Source organism: Myotis yumanensis, unplaced genomic scaffold (genome assembly GCF_028538775.1).
Source record: "Myotis yumanensis isolate MYYU_CA2020_CCGP unplaced genomic scaffold, mMyoYum1.0.hap1 SCAF_18, whole genome shotgun sequence".
Lineage (NCBI taxonomy): Eukaryota > Metazoa > Chordata > Mammalia > Chiroptera > Vespertilionidae > Myotis > Myotis yumanensis.
The window spans coordinates 8714624-8737692 of record NW_027223769.1 but is presented as its reverse complement, the minus strand read 5'-3'; the positions used below and the strand labels follow the sequence as shown (position 1 = coordinate 8737692).

General features: G+C 49.2%; 1 protein-coding gene across 3 annotated transcripts; it reads left to right on the top strand.

Annotated features, from left to right (window-relative positions):
* Positions 1-371: 371 nt before the first annotated feature.
* Positions 372-12281, top strand: FXYD5 (FXYD domain containing ion transport regulator 5). 3 transcript variants are annotated; one of them, XM_070398512.1, is made up of 10 exons: positions 372-516; positions 1162-1222; positions 2763-2843; positions 3598-3654; positions 5275-5358; positions 8378-8443; positions 9458-9487; positions 9567-9641; positions 11984-12029; positions 12098-12281. In XM_070398512.1, the coding sequence occupies exons 2-10, from the start codon at positions 1162-1164 to the stop codon at positions 12201-12203; spliced, it is 606 nt and encodes a 201-aa protein (XP_070254613.1). In that variant the 5' UTR covers positions 372-516; the 3' UTR covers positions 12204-12281. The 3 variants fall into 3 exon arrangements, with proteins under 3 accessions (XP_070254613.1, XP_070254611.1, XP_070254612.1); XM_070398510.1 differs by having other exon boundaries at positions 374-516; positions 5272-5358; XM_070398511.1 differs by lacking the exon at positions 372-516 and adding an exon at positions 807-869 and having other exon boundaries at positions 5272-5358.
* The last annotated feature ends 10788 nt before the right edge of the window (positions 12282-23069 follow it).

Here is a 23069-nt window from a genome sequence, read left to right as displayed (position 1 = left end):
TGGGGAGCTCTCGCCCAAGTCCCCAAGTGGTCCCTCCTTCCTCTTCCCCAGCGGCCTCCTCCTCTTTCCAGGATTCCCTTCCTCTCCCTCAACTCCTTCTGGGCTGTGCCCTTTCCGTCTCCTCCTCTAGAGACCCCCATAGACTCCCCCCTTCTCGCCAGCCCCCTCCCCAAAAGAACCCCACCCATCCAAGACCCCTAGCCCCAGGCCGGGCGGGTGGAGGTCCCTGCCTGGCTTCTCACCCCTCTCCCCCTCCCGATCACCCGTAGCGTCTCCCCCCTGCAGCTCTCACCCCAGGCTCTAAAGCCAGGAAACCCAAGAGGAAATGACTGAGCCCGTCTGGGTCCCCGCCCGCCCGCCCGCAGGCGCTCTCCTGGCCACACCCTCCGCCTGCACGCAGCCACGGCCGCCGCTGCCCTCTCTCCACGAGGCTGCCGGCTCCGACCCCCAGCTCGGACCTAAGTCTCTCCGCCGACCTTCCTCCACCTTCTCCACTCTGCCCAGGCCCGGGCCCAGGTGAGTAAAGACTGACCTTAGCGGATCCTCTCTGCCCCCATCCATGCTCAGTTCTCCGGCCCGCTCTGCCTTACAGGGGTCCTGGGCTGCCCTGCCCCTCTTCCCCCTGCCGCAGTCTCCCCGGCTCTCCTCTCCCTCTCGGACCATCCCTCCCAGCTCTGCCCAGCATCATGCTCTGTTGTCCCTGCGGGGAGGTCCTGACACTCACTTTTTCCTCTGAGGTCAGGAGCACATTACTCACTCTTCCTCTTTCCCTTCATTGCTGACTCCTGGGCTGGGAGACAGCCCCTGAGGGAGGGAAGGGGCCCCCGGATCTACCCCTGTGCCCCAGGCCCCTCTGGGTGCCCGGCAGGGTCAGTCCTGGTGGGCAAGTGCTTCTCTGCCTCGGGCGTCTGCACAGTGGCTGCTACCTGAAGCCCAGTTTTGTCTGATGTGTCTTGTTTTCTTTGGGGACCTGCAGAGGGAAGAGGGGGTGGCTGCTGGGGATCCCACTTCTGAGACGCTCTTATTAGCCCTGGTAGGGGGGGTCCTTGAAACCAGAAGTACCTGCTCAGGCTGGGGAAGGGGGCTGTAGGGATCCCTGGGGCTGCCCTGGGCCTGCCTCGCTGACATCATGGCTGACCCCGGCTCCTGCTCACCCTATAGATGTCGCCCTCCGGCCGCCTGTATCTCCTCACCATTGTGGGCCTGATTCTCCCCACCAGAGGTAAGGCCCAGCCCTTGTCTCCACCCTGCTCCGGAGCCCCCAGCCCTACCTCGAGGGCCGGGCGGGGTGGGCAGCTAGTGGGTTTGGATGTCCTATCCTGTGTCCTCACCTCCTACTGAGCAGGAAGTGGGGGTCCCAACGAAGGGGCCAAGATTACATTCCTTTTGGACACCTCAGACCTGGGTGGCTGCTTCCAAGTCTGGCCAGAGCCTGTCCTGCTGAGCAGCCTCCATTTCACCTCCCAGAAGAACTGAGTTTGATTTGGCGAGGAGATGGGTGTCGGTTTTCTACTCAGCAGCCAGGAGCCCTGGGCTCCCAGCAGAGCAGCTCGCTGGATGCCCGGGTGATGCACAGTTAGGCAAAGGGGGTGAGCCAGGGCCAGTCCAAGAGCTGGAGATGTCTCCCCTTTGCCTGGAAGTGCTTTCTGAAGGCAGCAGCTATGGTGGCATTGGCAGGTGCGTTCTGCATGGCAGTGTGTGGGAGCTGGCCTTCAGCTTTACTGTATTATATTATACGTGTTGCCCTGCCTGTTTCACAATGAAGAAATAGACTCGGCAAAGGGAAGTGTCTGTGCCAGAGGCTAATGAGTGGAGGGGCTGGGCCCAGTCATGCTGTCTGTCCCAGAACCCAGAGCACACTCTCCACTCACTGCCGCAGCTCTCTTGGATACAATGGTTTTCGTGTATTTCATCAGTCATGCAACAAGTATTCGTTGAGCAGCTACTATATGCCAGATCTTATTGCATGCACTGTGGAAACAGCAGTGTATAAAACAGGGGCTCACATTCTATTTGGGAAAGACAGAAACCCATTGGTAAATTACATAGTATTCTAGAAGGTGATACGTGTTATGGAGAAAAATAGAGGACAGGAATGAGGATTGTTTGAATAAGGTGTTCAGGGAAGACCTTACTAGGAGGTGACATTTGGGCAGACACTTGATGGAGGTGAGGGAATGAGCCAAGCAGGTATGGGGCGGGGGAAATGAGTGAGTCTGGTGAGGAACAGCAGGTAGGCCAGGTGGCTGGGTTGGGTGAACAAGGGGCAGGGTGGGAAAAGGAGAGGTTAGAGTAGTGACAGTAGCGCTAGGGCGAGGCACTGACTGCATGTTAAGCAGTGGGGGAGACTCTTCCCCCCTCCATCTCATTTCACGCTGTCTAAGGTCTGAGAAGTCGATTCAGTCATCCCCACTTTGCAGTCAAGGCTCAGAGTGGGTGACACAGCAAGGGGATGGTTGGGAACAGCATTTGAGATGAGGACCCTGGCTGACTCTAGTGCCTGGGCTAACCCATCTCCCCCATCCCACAAAGATGGGCAAGGAGAGGGGCTGGAGGAAGGGTGTTGGGGCATTAGCATTTCTTAAAACACTTCACGTATTGATACCACCAAAGCTGATCAATCAAAGAGCTGTCTGCTGTTCTACCAGCAGAAGGAGCTTCTGAATTACAAGCCCCGAAAGGCTTCAGAAGGGAGGGTAAGTGGGGGTGTTGGTGAGAGGGACCAGAGCCTACTCCCTGGCTTCTCATCCTTGATTTTTCAGGACAGAGATCCGAGGAGGCCACATCCATTTCTCTAGCAGACTCAACTACTGTGAACATTCATGCCCTGACTCAAACCCCAGGTGAGGAACGAGGGACAGGCCTGGTAAGATCCTATCATTGCAAATAACAATGGCAATACAATTCTCAAACTGGACCAAACAGGTATTTTTGAATTTGTGTCACTGAAAAATCCAGGGATAGACCTTCAGGCGTGGCTTGATCTAGGTTCTCAAATGATGCTATCAGGAACCTATCTTCATCTCTTGGTTCTGTTTTCTCTGTGGTGGCTTCATTCTCAGGCAGAGTCTCCTCTTATAGTGCCAAGATGGCATTCAGAAACCTGGGATTTCCATCCTACCTGCTAAGAATCCGGGGGGAAGAGAATTTTCCCTTCCCCAATCCAGCAAATGTCCCAGAACTGAGTGTCATTGACCAAGCTCAGGTCACATGCCCACCCCTGAGCCTTGTGGCCACAGGCACAGAAAGCTGATTAGCCAGACCTGGGTCTCATGTTCAACCTCCAACAGGGCTGGTGCCAGCCCCCACTGAATTAGGTAGGCTGAGGGTTGGGGAAGGATGGTTCCCCAAAGGAAGTTCCAGGGCTCTTACCAGAGGTGGGTGGATGCTAAGAAGGGGAATGGGAATTGGTGGGAGGGGAGGGCAGGGCCTGAGACAGGGCAGATACTGCCATTGCATTTAGGCAACGAGGAAATGGCTGGATTAATTAAGTCATTTCCATGACATCAACATTGAGTTGCTATGGAAATACTCCTGTACCTCCATTCATGGACCCCCTCACCTCTTCTCTTTTCTCTCCCTGTCTCTGGACTTCAGACGCAGTTCATCCAGAACTCCTGTCCACCCCTCAGACTTCAACCCTGCAGGCTGGTGGTGAGTGGGGCAGCGATACGGGGGGAGGTAGGCCTGGGACCAACATTGTTTCCCCACTTCCCCTGACACTGGGTCTTTGGTTACCCATTTCAGCCCTCCCAACTCTGAATCCCCTGGTTTAATCTGTGGTTGGACAGCCAGCCAACTCATTCACTTCTTTAAAAAAAATCTTTTGGAATCTTGAAAAATAATATGCATGTAGAAAAGTACAAAAAACATAAATGTACAACTTAGCAAATCATTCTGAATTGAACCCCTGTGTAACCACCACCAGGCCAAGGAATAGTTTTGCAAACATCCCAGAAATTCCCTATGTGCCAACCCCATTCACTTCTTCCTTTAATCTCTTTATCTTTTTCCCTTTTTAAAAAATTTTCAAATCATTTTTGAACTTTTTCTTGGAGTCTAACATAATTCAAAAAGTGCTCCCCAATTTTTTCTATTAATGTTTAATGATACAGGTGTATATAAACACATTCTTCTGGGAAGTAATAAAAATGTGGTAGGCAAGACGAAATCCCTTTGTTCATTCCCCATCCTTGTTGTCTCTCCCATCTCGGGGAGGCCCCCACTGTTAGCATGGGGTTGGGTGTAGTCCCCCAATGAGATTGTATCACGTGTGTGTAACCTGGAGGAAATATGCTGATTGGGAGGTATATTTGTGTGAGCTTAAGGATATTATATGATTGTGTTTCTGCAACTGGCCTTTTCTCCCCATGAAATAATGTTTGGAAATTCTTCCCACATCCCCGTGTAGACACTGATCTTGTCCATTTTCACTGCTGAGTTCTCCACAGGCTACCGGTGCACAGTTAATGAATGTATGCACGTCTTTTAAAAATAAGTATTTTTATTGATTTTTAGAGAGAGAGGAAGGGAGAGGGAGAGAGAGAAACATCGATGTGAGAGCAGAAGATCGATTGACCGCCTCCTGCATGCCCCAAACTGGGAATCAAACCTCAGCAATCGGGTCTGTGGCCTGCCTGGGAATTGAACCGGTGACCTTTTGGTGCATGGGATGACACCCAACCAACTGAGCCACACAGGCCAGGGCTCTCTGCACATCTTGATGAGCACCTTGGTCACTTCCATTTTTTTCTGCCACACACAGTGCCACAATGAGAAACCTTGTCCCTTTCCCTTTGATCAAACACAGCACTTATGTGACTGTTTGGGTCTAAATATTTTACCCTTGTTCACTTGCTCAATTTTCACACAATCCCTCAAAGGTAGAAATGATCATTATCCCCACCTTAGAGATAGGGACATGGAAGCTCAGAGTAACTTGCCCAAGTTGTCACAGCATGTCAGTGACATGGCTGGGATCAGGGTCCAGGAACCTGGCTCTAGAGCCCAGCTCTTGCCCACAATACAATGGGGTTAAGGACATGAACACTAAAATTTGTTTTCAAGGCCATTTGGAAATGGCCACATTGATTTGCCTGCCACCAGCAGTTACACGAGTCCCCCTTTCCCACTCCCATAGTGCCACTCGGCTTATGAACGTCTTTGATTTGTGTCAGCGGGACCCGGGGAAGAGGGCCCCTTGCAGTCTGTGGATCCATGCTGCTCATTCACTTGTTTCTTGCCCTCCCCTCCCTGCTCTTCTGACCTCAGTAGAAACACCAACCCAGACGCAGCAACTGAAGGGAGAGACTGTGCTTCTAACCACAGACCCGGGGACGGATGAGAGCAGCACGGAAGGTAGAGCCTTGCACTAGAACAGGAATGTGCAAGTTTTGTTTAATTCTCTTCTAGGTCAGCTTTTCCCCAAGGATACTTCTCAGAGTACCCGTTTGGGGAGTTCTTAATACATCTTCCAAAAACATTTTTTTTTGGTTTGCCCAGCCAGTGTGGCTCAGTGGGATTTTCTGTCAAAGGTGTTGGTGAAACTCTAAGATAAAGTTAATCACGTTTCTTTCTGGCAGGATTTTCCAGAGTCTCAACAAACCTTATTGCAGCGAGTGTCCCCAGAGGGGCATCTAATTTGTGACATTTCCCAAGCCTAATAGACTCAGGATGCTCTTTTGTTCAGGTTCCTTCTCAGGGCTGGGGCCGGGAAATGTGGCTATAGGTGTTTCCCTTGTGTATGTCTTCTTGTTAGAGCAGGAGCTTTTCAAGTGTAAATTACAGAAAACCCAACTAAAATAAAAGCTTACTGGCTGTATATGTTCTGTGAAGTCCAGAGGTACCACTTTCAGGCATGGTTGGATCAAGGAGCTCAAGTCATCATGACAGACTTGCTCCTTCTCTCAGTTGTCTTCATTCTCAAGTGGCTTTCTCCCTCTTGGTGGCAAAGATGGTCCCATAGTTCTAAGTGTAGGTATCAAACTCAGCTAGAGCACAGCTAGGGCACATCTCTTTCTCATCATCTGCACCCCAAGGTCCAGAATTGACTTTCATTAGCACAGCTGGGGTCACATGCCCATGTCTGACCAATGAGAACCTGAGAAAAGGGCTACTCTGATTGGTCAGGCCTGAGTTTTGTGCCCGGACCCTTGGGCTGGAGAACCTGGTCAGCCTTGTCTGAACTGCATAGACCAAGAGTCAGGGAAGAGGTGGTTCCCTTGATACCAGTGAGCAGCAAGTGTTAGCAGAGGTGTGGGGAAGGGGGCTGAGACCAGATGAAGGTGGCCGGTGTGATGCTCCATATTTGAGGAGCAGCCCCTCCTGGAAAGGACCTGTAGCTTGGGCTACTCCTTGGCTGAGATACATCCACGGTGTGCGTTTTGGGCACTGGGCAAGAGCACCACCTCTAAGGCCATGCCATTCCCCTATCACAGTTTTTATAAATGTTAGTTTTCCAGTGATGGCAGTAAACTACCACATTCTGACAGAATCTGTCTATTAAAGCCATTTTATGACAGATGGAAATAAAGGGTCTGGGGGAAGGGAACATCCCCAAGTGGGGTGTAGCAACTCTTTCCACACTTCCCAATTGAGAAAACATCTCCATGTTCCTCATTCACGTGCTGAGTCCTTACTGACCCGAGTTATATGTGCTGTTCCATACTCCTGGTTATGTGCGACCGAAATTCAGCTGAGCCTCAGGGCCACCCAGACCCTGAGCACGGAAGCCCCCAGTGCCTCTCTGCCTCCATCTTTGTTTCTCTTGTGCTGGAGCTTGTCCCCCTCCTTGGCTCCTGTCATCTGCTGGTTCAGAGCTGCCCGGCTTCATTCACCTCGCTTCCACTGAGAATCCCTTCTTGGAATTTGCAAGGTCCCAGGGAAAGGCGAGTCTGGGTCACGTGCTCCCCCTTGTGGCTTGGGTTACAATTGGCTAACAAGATAGCCGGGAAGCCTGAACACCTCCCACCCCCAGCCCAAGGAAGGGGAAGCTGTTCCCAAAAGAATGGAGGAGTGTATGCCAAGTAGATAATAACAGCCAACATTAGCTGAGAGTTTGCTCAGTGCTGGACCCTTTGCTAAGCTTTCATGTATTCACTCAATGCTCATAACCATCACCTTAACCCCATTTTACAGGGAAGAAACTGAGGCCCAGAGAGGTTACTCTGAAAGCCCTAGCCCACAGCCCTAAGTGGCAGAACTAGAATCTGAGCCAGGCTCTGTAGGGCCATGGTGCCTCAGCACCACACGCCACCCAGGCTGTCCCTTACATTTTCTGTCCCTGCTATTAATCTTGCCTACCTCTGTTCAAGGCTTTCCCGAACATGTCAGCATCCTTGGCTGATGGTTCATGTTTTGGGAGTGAGGAGCTTAGTTGGCCTGGGGAGCTCAGGGTTCATGAGGCAGCTTTTCTGCCTGTTGACTTCACACTGGGACATCAGACAGTAGTAGCCATTTCACTGGGACACTTCTCAGTGCCAGAGGGGCAGGTCAAGAGAAGGATCCTCTGGTATTTTCGGCCTGGGAGCAGAGGCGATATTCAAAATGTTTTATAACAAGTGCCTCCAGGCTCTGTAACTGGGCCGGGGTCCTGGGGGCACCCAGCCTGGTTATGACAGATGTTATCCTTTACTTCCTGGGTCTGGGGCCGTCCACAAAGTCCTAGGAGAGGGGTCAGGAGGTTGGAGGGAATCCTATATAATAAAAGGCCAGTGATCATAATGGTGTAATGACCAGAACAACCGATGGACCAGTCGTTATGAGGTGCATTGTCTACCTCTTGGTCCCTCCCTCCAGCCCTCAGGCTCCAATCGCTGGATGGCCAACAGGGAACCATGGCGGGGGGTGGGAACGGGGACTGGGGACTGGCGAGCGTGTGCGGATCTCCCCCCACCCCCTCCACACCCCATCCAAGGCTCTGATCGCTGGATGGTGAACAGGAAACCATGGGGAACCGGGGTGGGTGGTGACTGGGGACTGGCAAGCAGGCAGAAGGCAGGCCTCTTGGTCCCTCCCTCCGGTCCGCAGGCTCTGATGGCTGGATGGCAAACGGGGAACCACGGAGAACCAGGGTGGACAGCAGCCGGGGTGGGACTGGGGATTGGCGAGCGGGCGGAAGATGGCCGTGATCACAGGCTAGGCCTAGGGACCCTAATCGCGCACGATTTCGTTCGCTGGGCCTCTAGTTTCAATATATTCATTATTTACTGGCTTCCGGGGTCGGAGTGGGGGACACATGGGCCTGTTCACTGCATGTGTAGGTGTGGGAAGGGGGTTTCTCACAAAGACACGTTCAGTAATGCCCCTTGTTTCCCTCCACGGCTCTCTCCTGTCCGCCACCATCTTTTGGCCACTCTCTCTGCTGATCCCACTAAAGGCACCACACTCTCCAAGCAGTCTCCAGACAAAGACTTCGCAACAGACCCTGCACACAGGCCTACTGGTCAGTAAGTCCCCAGATTGGAAACAGGCCATTTCCTACTCACTGTGTGTTCTAGCACCTGGAATACTGCCTCAGTAAACATACGTTGGGTGAATACACAACTTCAAGGCTGGCAGAGGGTGGGGACAGGATAGGCACACAATAAATAGATGAATGAATACATAAATGAATGTTGCATGCAAGCCACCCCAAAACTCTGTGACTCAAAATGACAATCATTTATTTAGTTTTTGAGAACTAAACTTGAGTCTGCAATTTGGAAGTTTAATCTGAGCTCAGTGGGTGGTTCTTCTGCTCTCACCTGGATTTATGCATCTGAGATCATTTTGGGGGGTCAGCAAGGAGCTCTGCTTCTAGAGGCACCATGATTCTTCCCCTTGTTCTTCTGTCTTCCACTTCCTGACCAGCCAGCCCCCATGAGCAGATGAAAATGATATGTCCATGCGACACATTCATTCATTTATTTATTAAAAAGATAGTCACCTAGTGCCAGGCACTGCTCTAAGTGCCAGGATACTGCAGTGAACAAAGCAACAAAAATCTTTGCCCTCATAGAGCAGACATTCTAGTGGAGGGAGAGAGACAAAAAAATAATAGCCATATTAATTATATGTCATATGGTTTTAAAGTTGTTATCAAGAAAAATAAAACAGGGTTAAGTTGAGAGAGTGGGATTATTTCTGTAAAGGGCATGGAAGGCCTCTCTGAGGAGTTGAAGGGGACGCATGAGGATATCTGGGGACGCACTCTGGGCAGAGGGAGCAGCCAGTGCCAAGGCCCTGGAGTGGTCTGGCAGGTCATGAGCAGGGCTGGAGCAGATGATGAGGGGAGAGTGAGGAGGTAAAGTTAGGGAGGTAATGGGAGCCAGATTGTGTGCCACCTGAGAACTTTAGGTTTTGTTCTAAGTGCACCAACACTGAGACACAGGTGTCCCCTCTCCCTGATCCTGTCATTTACTGTTTCCTTCACGATCTTTTGCTGAACTTCAACTTGCTCTCTGTCTGTCCCCTGCAGATTCAAGTGAAGACGATCCCTTCTCCTATGGTAAGTTACCCAGGGAGGATTCAAGGGGGAGGAAGGGTTAAGGCCCTCTTACCACACCCCTCCACTTTTCTCTCTGCAGATAATTACACTCTACGGAAACATGGGCTGTTGGTCGCAGCTGTGCTGTTCATCACAGGCATTGTGATCCTCACCAGTGAGAATGGGCGTTGGATGGGAGGGGCACCAAGACTGGGAGGAAGGAGGCCTTGGCGTGGGGGTAGGCCAGGGTGGGGTAGGTTCATGAAGGCCCCTGGGCAAGGCGAATTTAAATGAGGCATATCTCTTAGCTTCATAGCCATACAACCACCACAGAATTCAGTGGCTTAAAATGGCAGCCGTCTACTTAGCTTTCAATTCTGCAATTTGGAAATGTAGGCTGGGCTCAGCTGGGTGGTTCTTCTGGTCGCTGCTGGGTTTATTCATGCATCTGAGGTCAGCAGGGACCTCTGTTTCTGTTGGCACCTTGGTTCTTCACCTCATTGGCCTCGGCTTGTTCATGTGGTGGTGGCGGGATAACTGGATGGTGCAGTATCCAGAACTAGTAGCCATGAGGAGCAGTAATTACACTGGCCTGAAGGGTCGAGAGATAGAACTGTCAGAGAGGTTTGCAGCCCCTGCATCGTTGTAACCCAGTCAGGAGGGAGCAGGATGGAGGGGACCAGATACATAAACCTTTCTCTCCTGTCCTGTTCTCTCCTGCAGTGCCTCCTTGCCACTGCTGAAGGAGAGGGCGAGGGGCTGAGACTTTGGCCTCTCAGGTCAGCCGGCTCCCAGGGCCCAGCATCACATGGGGGAGGGAGCAGAAGGAGACTAACAAGCAGAAAAACTACTTTTAAAAAAAGTTTTTAAAATGCTGCACATTAAATAAAACACTAAGGCCACCCGTTTGCAAGCTCTCAGTTAAACTGTGTAACCTTCACCAAGTTTTATTACCTCTCTTGTCCAACTTTCTCATCAGGAAAATGGGCACATCTTTTTTGTCTTAAGGTGGGAGGCAGAACACCGACAGAATAAAAAGATGGTTCACACGTTAACACGTGTCTGAGCCTCATTGAATCAGGGGTCAAGCAACATGTGTTTATCGATCCTGACTTTGTATCTAGTTCTCTCCCCTGTAGGAAGAGTGAGGCTCGGAGAGTTGGACTGGATCCAGGTCTGTGTGAGGGCAGAGCCTGAATGTTAGTTCTGGGGCCATAAATCGTTCCAGAGACAAATATTTGGGGCACCTACTCTATGCCCAACATGTGCTATGATGCTGGTCTTGCCCTGGGGGAGCTCAGAACTCATAGGGGGATGACAACAGACAAGCAGTAGGTCAGTGCCCGGCATGTAGCGGGTAAATGCACTAATGAGCAGAGTGGACACAGAGAAAGATAATAACCACGAGGAAAATAAAGCCATATGATGTGACTGAGAGGGGAAGGGAGAGTTGCTCTCTCTCAAGAGGTAAAATCAGAACTGATTCCTGAGGATGAGAAAGATGATTAAAAAAACCAAAGAGGTAGAGGGAGGAGCCCCAGGTGCAGTAATGAGCTGAGCATGTGGCAATAACTGTGGAAAGGGGCTGAACAGGCCAGGGATCCGGGAAGTAAGGGTGGTGTCCAGGAGTCCCCTTTGTCTTCTGAAATCCCCTCTCATTCACTGTGGTCCAGCCTCCTGGCCTCCCTGCTGCTCCTTAAGCTCACCTGTTCCTTTCTACCCCAGGGCCTTTGCAATGACTCTTCACTCTGTGTGGAATACCCTTCCTTCAGATGTCCAAGTGGCTCCCCCATCACCTCCTTCAGGTCTTCTGCCTCCTTCCTGGCTTTTTCCTTATAGCTATAGCATGCATCACCTTCTGACTTATCACCGCCTGTACACTTGACTTAGTTTTTTTTTTTTTTAATCCTTACCTGAGGATATGGTTGTTGTTTTTTAAATTGATGAGAGAGAGGGGGAGAGAGAGAGAGAGATGTGAGAGAGAAACATCAATTGGTTGCTTTCCATACATGCCCCAACTGGGGATTGAACCTGCAACCTAGGTATGTGCCCTGATCAGGGATCAAACCTGACATCTTTTGGTGCACTGGATGACACGCCAACCAACTGTCACCCGGTCAGGGCTAGGCCATTGATCTTATTCCTGGTCTCTCCCACTAGAAAGCCAGCTCTACTAGAGCAACTATTCTAGTCATTCTTGTTCCTGGCTGTATTCCCAGGGCCTAGGTCAGTGCCTGGCACATAGTAGGTACACAGTAAACATCTGTGGAATGAATAATACACAAGTTAGGAAGGTTTCCAAAGTGCTCCTCTATGTGTGGGAGAAGGTCCTCCCTTGGGCCCTGCACCAGCTCTTCTCCTATCTGCTTCTCATCACTTGCTCAGAGTTGCCTTGGTGCTTCCCGAGGAGCAAGGTTGATGGGCCTTGTCCTCCAGCATCCAAAGCACACACACACATACACACACAGAAATCAATGTTGTTCCAACTTGTGATTGGATCATTTCCTTCATCCACAGGTGGCAAGTGTAGGCAGTTGCCCCGATTATGCCGGAAGCATAACAGGTGAGCCCATCAGAAATGGGGGCCAATGACCAAGCTGCCACCAGCTTACCATCTCCCTCCCCTCACAGAGCCTACAGAGTCACAAAAGCCCAGCCTGAGAGGGAAGACCCAGATGGAGCCAGAGCCAGGGCCGATGGCCTGAACCCCCTACCTTCCCAACCCTGCCTGCCCTGAGGGCTGTCCAGCTCCCCAGGCACTGCCCTCACGTTGACCATTCTGTCAGAAAATAAGTAAAGCACTGCAATCCTTGTCTATCAATCTCTGGTCATTCATGTCTGGGAGTGGAAGAAAGTGGCAGGAGCTGGGGACAGGCTCCCTGAGGACTAACATGAGGAGGTCACACTGAAAAAACAAGGTAAGAGATATAGTGAATGAAGCCAGCCTGGGGTGAAGCAGGAGGGATGGGGGAAGGGCTGCAGGGATTCTGGTCAGTGCTGGATTCTGCCCATGACAACTTGAGACCGCCGGCCTGGTCCATGCGCAGAGCCTGGTGTCCAATGTCAGCTCACCCCTAACATTGGTAGGTAGCCTTGGTAACTGGGCTAGCACAGTGGAGGTCCCAGCACCATGGTGGCCCCCTTTTCTTCACAGTCTGGGTCTCTCCAGCATGCACACATGAGTGTTGGCCTTACATGAGTGTGGACACCCAGCCTGCATATCTGAGCTTCATCGACACCACCAGCCCACAGATTGGGCTGCCTCTCGATTTAGGGAGTGCCCACCAAGAAGCCACATAGGCCCTGGAGTGAGCTCAGAGAAATTTGGATGGGGAACTGGGTTGCAGGTCCCAGAGCGTGGTTATGTCGAGCACAAGCTCCAGTGGGCACTTCCTGGAGGCTCCGGGGTTCTTCAGCCTGTGAGGAGGGGCTCAACCAGACTAGGCCAGAGCAGGCCTCTGAAGCACAGGGCTTGGGGCAGAGGGCTCTACCCAGGTTTAAGGGTCTTCCTGCCAAAGGAAAGGGATAAGGTCCTGTTCACAGGTGGTTGCATGAGAGGATTTCACAAACCAGGTCACAGCCTATTCATGGATTACAAAGTCAGTTCAGTGGGCTGTGAGTAGCATAAAAAGAAGTAATAAGGTATAAAAGGAAATAGCAGTGTATCAAATAACACACACACACACACACACACACACACACACATATATATATATATCCTCAATTTTTGCTACAATTTCATCCTATCTGTATTATTATTTACTTTTATTTTAATAAATCAACTCACTTTAAAACTTAAGTATGTTTATTTTAAAAACACTATCATGTATGGAAGAAGCACTGCTTCATATAAATAGAACATAGCCAGAAAGATAAATCTAATGAAAACAAACACATATATGTGATATGTATCATAAATATGTGACATATTCCGTATTATGTATATACACATAAATTGTGAATAACACATATATGTGTGATGGATATTGTATGTGATATACATATAGGAATTATACTAAAAATATTTTTGATTGTCAGCTACCAGCAACAGAACAGATGCCTAACCAATCAGGAGGAAATATCACTCATATACATATTATATGTATATTACATATGTACACATACACATACATATGGTCAACTCTCTTTTTAACTTAAATACATTTATTTTAAAAGTTATAATCATATATGGAAAACTAGTACTGCTTGATATAAATAGAAGACAGCCATAAAGATAAACGCAGTGGAAAGTAACAAGCAAAAAGTGCATTTTAGCTGGAAACTGACTTGTTGGCCAAGGGCTCTGAGCCAGGGAGGAGGGACTGCTCAGTTGGAGGGACCATCAATTGTCTGCCCAAAGACACTGCAGAGTTCGGGAGGCCAAGACCGCTCTCACTGCTGACACCAACTGCGTTTGTCCCCAAGGCCACCCTTAGGTTCAATGATTCACTGGAAGGACTCACAGAATTCACTGAGAGCTGTTATACTCTCAGTTAGTTTATTACAGTGACAGGAACCAGGTTAGTATTTGCCAAGAAAAGAGACACTTGGGCTGAGACCAGGAAAGTTCCAAGCACGAAGCTTCCAATTGTCCACTCCCAGTGGGGTCGTGGACAGTGCTACCTTCTGGCAACTGTGTGACAGCTTGCATGAGGTACTGCCAACCAGGGAAGCTCCCGCAAGCCTTGGTCCAGAGCTTTCATGGGAGCTCAGTCACAAAGACATCACAGACCATCCACACGGTCACCTTAGTTTCTAATCCCTTTGGAGGCTGAGCTGGTGCCTATGGCCCACAGACCCCCCCGCCCCCCCCCCCATCAATCCCATGGTTAGAAAAAGCCCCCGGTAAAGAAAGACGCTCTTTAGAGGCAGCGCATTGCAGGGGCGTACCTTCCCGGAGCTGAGGGCAAAAGTCAGACCTCTCTTTGGGTAAGGTTAATTCGTTACTACACAGGGCCTCCCTCCCTCGTATCATCTGATGCATTAAAAGATATTCAAAAGTTATACACTCTCTCATGATGGGATTCAATGTGATTAGTATTTGGGGCCTAAAACCATTTCATGTCCCCCACTGGAGCCCAGCCTGGCCTTGAGTATACACCAGGCTCCAGGGCAGATCAAGGGCAGCGCTGACCCACCGCACGGATGATTGGGGGATTGGCACTCTGGGTTCATTCACCGCTCATTCCATGTTCCCTGGGTGAGATGAAAAGCTAATCCTATGTTTCTCAGGTACCCCTGAGATGGGGTTCTGGATGTGGCTCCAGCTCTGCTAATTAGAGGCCCTCATATGAGATTTAGAAGGTCAAAGAGAACGTCTTTTTGCCTAATTGACTATATTCTGCTGCCGTGTTTGTGAAGGTGATGAGGTGTTCAGTGACACCGTTCCAGTATCCAGTCACTAACCTGTGGGAATTAAGATGCAGTTACACACACACACACACACACACACACACACACACGATATCTAAATGGTCAAGAAACACATGAGAAGATGCTCAGTATTATTAATCATCAGGAAAAATAAATGAAAATCAGAATGAGACACCACCACACACAGAATGGCTAAGATGAAAAAGACTAACAATACCAAGTGTTGAAAGAGGATATGGATCAAGTGGAATTTTCATTCATTGCTGGTCATTGGCCAGAATGGGTGTGGCCTCTGCAAGGGTGTGAAATTTGGGGTATTTAATCACCTAAACCAAGGAGTTCACTCTCTTGGTTGCTCTTGATGTGTTGTGTTTGACTCCTGGCTTGTAAGACTCCTGTTTCCTGTATTCATCATGGGTCCTCATGGGCCCTGTGAACCCCACACACAATAGACTAATGGACTGTAACTAGCCTGATGCTGAACTGGATCTGGCTGCAACACGGAGCGGAAACTAGACACTGGCTTTGCTTCCAGCTCTACTGAAACCCCAGCTACACTTCTATAACTGACTAAGAGAAATGGGACTTTGGAAACCCGGGGATGTAATTCCACACAAATAAAAACCACTCATCCTCCCGTGAGAGTCTCCGAAAATTATTTTCCTCGAGATATCGTAAGGACTCCACCTCCAGCACTCAGAGGGGAAAGGGACACCCCAATTTCCCCGATAACAATGCCACATTCCAGGAAAAAAAAAGAGGAAAGAAGAAAAGAAAAAGGTGGACTCTGGCAGGGTAGTTTAGTTTGTTAGAGCATCATCCTGATACTCCAAGGTTGCAGTTTCAGTCTCTGGTCAGGGAACGTATAAGAAGCAACCGATGAATGCATAAATAAGTGGAACAACAAATTGATCTCTCTCTCTCTCTCTCTCAATCAATCAATAGCCCTAGCCAGTTTGGCTCAGTGGATAAGAGCTTCGGCCTGTGGACTGAAGGGTCCCGGGTTTGAGTCCGGTCAAGGGCACATGCTCCGGTTGTGGGCTCAATTCCCGGTAGAGGGTGTGCAGAAGGCACCGATCAATGGTCCTCTCTCATCATTGATGTTTCTATATCTCTTTCTCTCTCCCCTCCTCTCTGAAATCAATAAACACATATTAAAAAAATAAAAATAAATCAATAAATAAAAACTTTTATAAAAGAAAAAGATGGGAGAAAGGAACCACTAGGTGACTCAGTTCCTTTTGTAGAGTTTCCAAGATGCCCTCCTAAAGACTTCTACTTGCTTCTGATTATCCACCTCTATCTGCAAAAGGAAACTGAGAAATATAGTCTTTCAGCTGAATCCAGGACATCCTGAATGCCATCAGGGAAAATAATACTGGAGTCTGTTCACACCTCCAGGGGACAGAACCCTGAATCTCAGACTTGGGGAAGCACCTAGAGATCTCTCCAGTAGAGCCCCCAGTGCTCTCCGCAGGCTGCATCTGCTGCCCAAACCCCTTCTGGCATAAGACACTTTTTTATGTGAAGTGTCTGAACTGCAGCCTCCTCCTTCACTCTTACGTCAGGGGAGAGATTCTTGCCAAGAGCTAATGGAGTGGCTCCTGTAATGCAGCCAGCCTCCCGGGTACAACAATGACAAGGTTCTTATTCTGGAAGAATTAAAGCCAACTTACATTAACTGAAAGAAGTCTGATTACTCATCTGAAGCTAGATTGTGCTTTTTTTGGGATATTGGGAGGGACCTTCAATGCTTGCTTCAGTAGGTGTGTTTGCTTTAAGGAGGTTGATGAGTCAATGTCCTTCAGCTCCTGCTCGTGGGAGATTAAACAGGATTTGAAACATCAAACATCTTCTAAGTTGGCTTTGTAATGTGTCCACTCATCTAGGTTAAACTACATTTCCCAGAACTCCTCTTCCCATGTCTCTATGCTCATGGTTAGGGAGGGCCACAGAGATGTTCTCTTGGGAGATTTGCTGGGTAGAGGTTGGAGCAGCAGCCTTTTGTGGCTTACACGTAAGATAGCAACTAGGCCTGCAACTGCTGTACTTCCCCCTAGCGCCTCCTTCAGTTTCTCCCCTTCCTGGGCCAGGTGTGTGCTCAGCCCCATCACCAGGGGCCCTGGCTTCAGCAGGACACCTGCACCACCAAGGTAAAAGGCAAAGAGAATAACATAAGGTTTGGTCCATATTCATGGACTCCAGCCTGTGCTTGTGGGGTCCAGATTGCTCTTGATCTCCCCAACCTCACATCATCTTCCCTTCCTCACTGCCTGTCCCGTGGACTTCAAGTTCCAGGATAAGCACAGAATTAACAGCCTCACAGAGACAACTTAACCAGCTCCCACAGCTGTGAAAGGTCAAATTCCTGTAACAAATTGTGTGTGTGAGTGTGTGTTAGCGGTTCTGCTTTGCTGACACAGAATTTGGTCTCAGAGCGACTCCAGAAGAATAGAATCTTAAGGATGAGTTCTGGTTTGTTTGTTTTTTTAATTGGTCCCCTAATCTAATTGGATTTAAAGTCATTAGTGACCCAGTTTCCAGTAGTAAAGGGGACAGATAGTTCATGGCCTGAAGTGGGGAAACAGTTATTCAGATCATTACCAGTAGTTTCCTGTATCAGGTTCTTATAGATGGCAAAGCTCTGAGTGGCCAAGTATTTGCTTCCATAGAACAATTAAGTGAAAATAAAGAGTGTGATGGGGTTGGTTGGCTGCTTCTAACTGTGGTGAAAACTTAGGGAAAGAAAATGGTGAGCTCAGAGCTTTAAATTTCCAGCTCAGGATATATATTGAGGGACTTGAAAACTTCCGTGACTGCTCTGAAAGAAACTGCTTTCCCATGGCCACATGGGTGACAGTTCTGCAAAGCAAACTCAAAGTCCAATCCTGTGGGTGACTGGATTACAGCACAAATGGAACTTCCAGCCTCACAGGGTCTCTTTTTAAAGTTGTGACATTGCTTGGAAAGGAACAGGATCCTGAAAGTTGGGACCGGGACATATGAGAAGATTCTAAGCCTGGACCTAAAACCTCTCAATTCTTCTGAATCTTCTTTGATCATAGAAGCAAACTGCAACCCTAGTTGAAGAGATTGATTTCCTCTTGCCTAAAGAAATGTAATGGCCTTCCCTGAGGTAGTTACCTAGCAAGGCCCTGCAGATTCTTCTCAGGACCTGTTCCCATCATCCCTTCTTGCTTCTAAGACCTATAATTAGGCCCAAGTCTAAACAGAATCCAAAGGAGGAGGTACAAAATATGACCCACACAGAGGTGCAATGTAACATCAAAACAATTGCCAATTTCTGTTTGCCTATTTATATCAACATAAAACTGGAAAATATGTGTGGAAATAAATGTTAAAAGTGTGGAATTAGGTAAAAGAATATAAAGTTAGATCAAGCCAAATTTATTGATATTGCCTCACTAAGCCGAGATTCTGGATTCAATGTTTGAGCTTCAGGGGCTAAGAAAAGCTTTGACAGTTTGTGTGGTTGACTGATATGTGGACCCAAAGGCAACCTATACTAGGTTGAAATGTCAGAAGTGCTTGGTATATTGTAGAGCATGTGTCAGCTACCTTTTCCTATAAAAGGCTAGATAGTAAATGTGTTAAGTTTTACAGGCCAGTGCCAGTTAAAATTATTCAACTCACTCATTGTAGCAGAAAAGCAGCCAGACAATTTATAAATGAATGAGCATGACTGTGTTCCAATAAAAGTTTACAAACATTAAAATTTGAATTTCATGATAAACTTTTACATGTCACAATATTATTCTTTTTTTGATTTTATTTCATTTAAAAAATGTAAAAACCATTTTTAGACTGCAGGCCATACAAAAACAGCTTGTGGGTGGTTATATGCTGACCCCTGCTATAGAAGAAGCTCTCTAAAGGCTTAGAACCTGGGGGACACTATGCTAAATAAAGTGATCTAGGCACAGGAAGACAAATACTGCATGATGGCACTAGTAAGTGGAATCTAAAAATGTCAAACTCATAAAGCAGAGAGTAGATAGGTGGTGGTTGCCAGGGAATTAGGGGTGGATGGGAAAAATGGAGGGATATTGGTCAAAGGGCACAAAGTTTCAGTTATATAAGATAAATAAGCTCTGACATTCTAATGTACAGCACAGTGACTATGGTTAATAATCTACACTAATAAAAGAGAAACATGGTAATTGGCGTACGACCGCTACCCTTCCCATTGGCTAATCATGGGCAATATGCAAATTAGCTGTCAGCAAAGATGGCGGTTAACCGCCAACCAAGATGGCAGCTAATTTGCATATTGCCTGCCCCTCCGCCATCCAGGCCTGCTGTGACCTGAATGGCGGGCGACCCAACCCAGGGCTGGCGGGGCGTGACCGCAGCTGTCCCCTACTGGCCAAGATCCCAACCGGCTCTCCCACCAGCAGACCGGGGCTGGCCTGGCAGCTTTGGCTTCCACTGGCAGTCACACCCCCCAGACCCACTGCTGCCAGCAGACCAAGGCTGGGGAGGCAGAGGCCCCCAACCCGCTCCCCCCGGCAGACTAGGGCTGGGGAGGCGGCTGCTGCAATCACCCGCACTCACACCCCAACCCGCCTGATCGCCCCCGACCCGCTCCCGCTGGCAGACTGGGGCTGGCGGGTTGCCAGGGACCCGCATTCCCGCGGGCAGACCCAGGCTGGCGGGGTGGCTGCGGCGTCTGCCCTCAGTCACGCCCCCAACCCGCAAGAGCGGGTTGGTGGCTTGAGTGCAGACAATCACCCCAAAACCACTCCCGCTGGCAGACCGGGGCTGGCGGATTGCCCTGGACCCGCATTCCCCTGTGTGCACCTGCCCGTGGGATCACAGCCGCGATCACGGAGCAGGATAGGGCGGCCTGCAGCCAGCCCGTGTGCACCTGCCCGTGGGATGCAGCAGCGATCACGGAGCAGGAAAGGGTGGTCTGCAGCCTTTCCCTGTGTGCACCTGCCTGTGGGATCGCAGCCACGATCATGGAGCAGGAAAGGGCGGCCTGCAGCCAGCCCCCCTGTGTGCCTTTCCCTAGGTAGCCCTGGGGAGGGGATTCCACAGTAGGGAAGGGCGCCCCACCCTGGCCACAGCTCAGGGGAGAGTACAACATGCAGTGGAGGCCAGGAGCCTGAGTGATCAACAGAGAGGGGCGCCTGCTTGAAGCCTTCAGGGTGTGGCTGGTGGTAGGCCTCCAGCAGACGCACACACACACACACACAGACACACAGCGCCTACTCTGAGCTTCCAATGTGGTTGGGAGCAGACCACCAGTGGACACACACACCCGGCAACTGCTCGGAGCCTATGTGGCGGGGCTGGGGGCAGGCCCCCAGCAGACACACACACACACACACACACACACACACACACACACACAGGGACATCTGCACCGAGCCTCTGCTGCCAGACTGTGGCCATCAGTAGGACATCCACTGAGGGCTCCCAGACTGAGGGGCAGGCTTGGCTGAGGGAACCCCATCCCCCAGTGCACGAATTTCGTGCACCGGGCCTCTAGTACTGTATATATTATAGTAATACTGAAATTTGCTAAGAGAGTAGATCTTAAGTGTTATTAGCTTGACTTGGTAATCATTTCACAATGTATGCATATACCAAAACACCATGTTGTATACCTTAATTATATACATAATAGAGGCCCGGTGCATGAATTTGTGCACCAGTGGGGTCCAGCCAGCCCTCCCCAATGGGAGCCCATTGGGTCGGGCTGGGGGGGAGGGGCTGGGGGTGGTTGGTTGGCTGGCCCCACCCTTGATCGGGGTGTTGGGGCTGATTGGGGCTGGGCTGGCGGGGGGTGGGGGGGTGGTGATCTGGCTGGTTGGCTGCCACAGTGCGTGTCATAGCCACCGGTTGTTCTGGTCATTCTGCCATTCTGGTTACTGGGCTTTTATATATAGAGATTTTATTTGTCAATTATACCTCAATAAAGCTGAGGGAAAAAAAAACACAGGCTGAGGGATATTGGAACACCAAGTACCTTTGTCATTTAAGATTGCTTATCCACATACACTGGGAGGGTCAAGGGGATGCAGGTGTTTTTCGCTGTGGTGAGAACACCTAAGATCTACTATCTAATAGATAGTCACTATTATTAACTATCATGTAGCTATCAGAAATAAATTCGTGAGGGGAGGTCCCAGCATCCTTGAAGAGCTTTGTGGTGGCTCTTTTTTGTAGATCAGAAATTCTAGTGGAATTGTCCACCATTGAACCGAGATCTCTAAGTACAATAGGTATAATGAGATCCAGGGGGTGGTAGGGATGTGGTGGCACTTATATGCCCAAGATAAGGTGGGCATGGTTACTGCTAGTGAAGTCAAAACAGTATTAAAAATAGAGGTCTTTGGCTTTCATTAATTTATCATGGTAATCTTTTAGAAATGAAATAGATAGGGAGTCTACTAAAGTACTCTGGGTTTATTGAAGGCTGACAACTTCCAGGACAAGGCTTGGGTGGTAAATTTCAGTCAGCTTTGGCTCTTAGCACAGTAGCAGCTACTCATCCCCCAAACCCAGCCCTATGGCAGGCAGCTGTGAATGTATTCCTGGAGCAGCTTGCACTCACCCTCCAGGACCAGGATGGGCAAAAACATCTCGTCCTCCAAATATTAAGGTTCTGTGCTATGGTCACTGATTGCTGCTTCTGATCAAGGAGTTGCAGACCAAACGGCAGGCAGTCAATGATATTGCACCTTCCCCCATGTTGTTAGCCAGCCGAAATGACTTTGAGGAGATTTAAAGGGCTGATGCTCTTTTCCCCCCACCTTTACTTTTCCTCCCCACCCCTTATTTTTAGGAGTTGGATAGTAAACACTAAGGCATTAAAAAACACTCTATATACAGAGAAAATTATAATGTGACAATGAACACCCAGGGTAATGTGCAGGCTCAGAAAAGACCCCAGAAGACCTTAAATTTACACACCAGGCTGCTCCTTGGCACGGAGACAGCCTACAACAATAAAAAAAAAGCAGTAAACAAAACAATAACAAAAAATAGCAAACCTTGAGGATGGGAAAAAATCTGATTTCCTGAGTTACCACGTTTTATATTCAAGTGTCCAGTTTTCAACAAAAATATTCACAAGTCATACAAAGAAACAGGAAAACACAACACATTTGAAGGAAAAAAATAAAGCAACAGAAATTGTCCCTGAAAATTAGGTGGTAGCATATCTAATAGGCAAAGACTGTAAAACAACTGAAAGATGCTCAAACAACTAAAAGTATATGTGAAGAAAGTCAACAAAATGATGCGTGAACAAAATGTAAGTGTCAATCCTATATAATAAAAGCCTAATATGCTAAGTGTCCGGTTGTCCGGTGACGGGTCAACTGTTCAGCCAATCAAAGTGTAATGTGCTAATGATATGTTAAGGTTGCTCAACTGCTTGCTATGACGTGCACTGACCACCAGGGGGCAGACACTCTGACTGGTAGGTTAGCTTGGTGCTGGGGTCTGGCTGATCAGGACTGGGCGAGATGGGGCTGGACATGCCCTGGAGCCCTCTCGTGGTCCTTCCCCAGCCCCGATCATGCAGTGGTGGGGTGCCTTGGCCTGGCCTGCACCCTCTCGCAATCCAGGACACGTTGGGGGATGTCAGAGAGCTGGTTTCGGCCCAATCCTGCAGGCCACTCCCCTCAGGAGGGCACCAGACACAGGGCTCATGGCTGCTGAGTGCTGCTGCAGCAGCGCAAGCCTCTCCTGATCAGGACTGATTGGGTGCGAGCCCTTGGCAGGCACAGTGGTCCAGGATGAGCAGGAGCAGCAGGTAGGAGCTGCAGGCAGCATTGGACTGTGGGTTTTGGCCCTATCCCCACAGGCCACCCCGAGGGATCCCACCCATGCATGAATTCATGCACCGGGCCTCTAGTAAAAATATAAAACCCTAAATGAAACCCAAAAGAAATTCTGGAACTAAAATGTATAATGGCTGAAACAAAAAAATTCACTAGAGGGATTTAATGACAGATTCGAGCAGACAGAAGAATCAGTGAACTTTAAGATAGGACAATGGACATTATTGAGTCTGAGGAACAGAAAGAAAAAGGATTGAAAGTGAACAGAACCTAAGGGACCTATGGAACACCCTCAAGCAGACTAAAATATACATTGAGGGAGTGCTAGAAGGAAAAGACAGAAAGAGGTACAGAGAATATTTAAAGAACTAATGGCTGAAAAGTTACCAAATTTAATGAAAGATGCTATATAA

Coding starts and splice junctions, on each gene's coding strand:
- FXYD5 (XM_070398510.1), top strand. CDS start 1,162: ATGTCGCCCTCCGGCCGCCTGTATCTCCTCACCATTGTGGGCCTGATT. Junction 1,223..2,762: donor CCTGATTCTCCCCACCAGAG/GTAAGGCCCAGC, acceptor TTGATTTTTCAG/GACAGAGATCCGAGGAGGCC. Junction 9,488..9,566: donor AGACGATCCCTTCTCCTATG/GTAAGTTACCCA, acceptor TTCTCTCTGCAG/ATAATTACACTCTACGGAAA.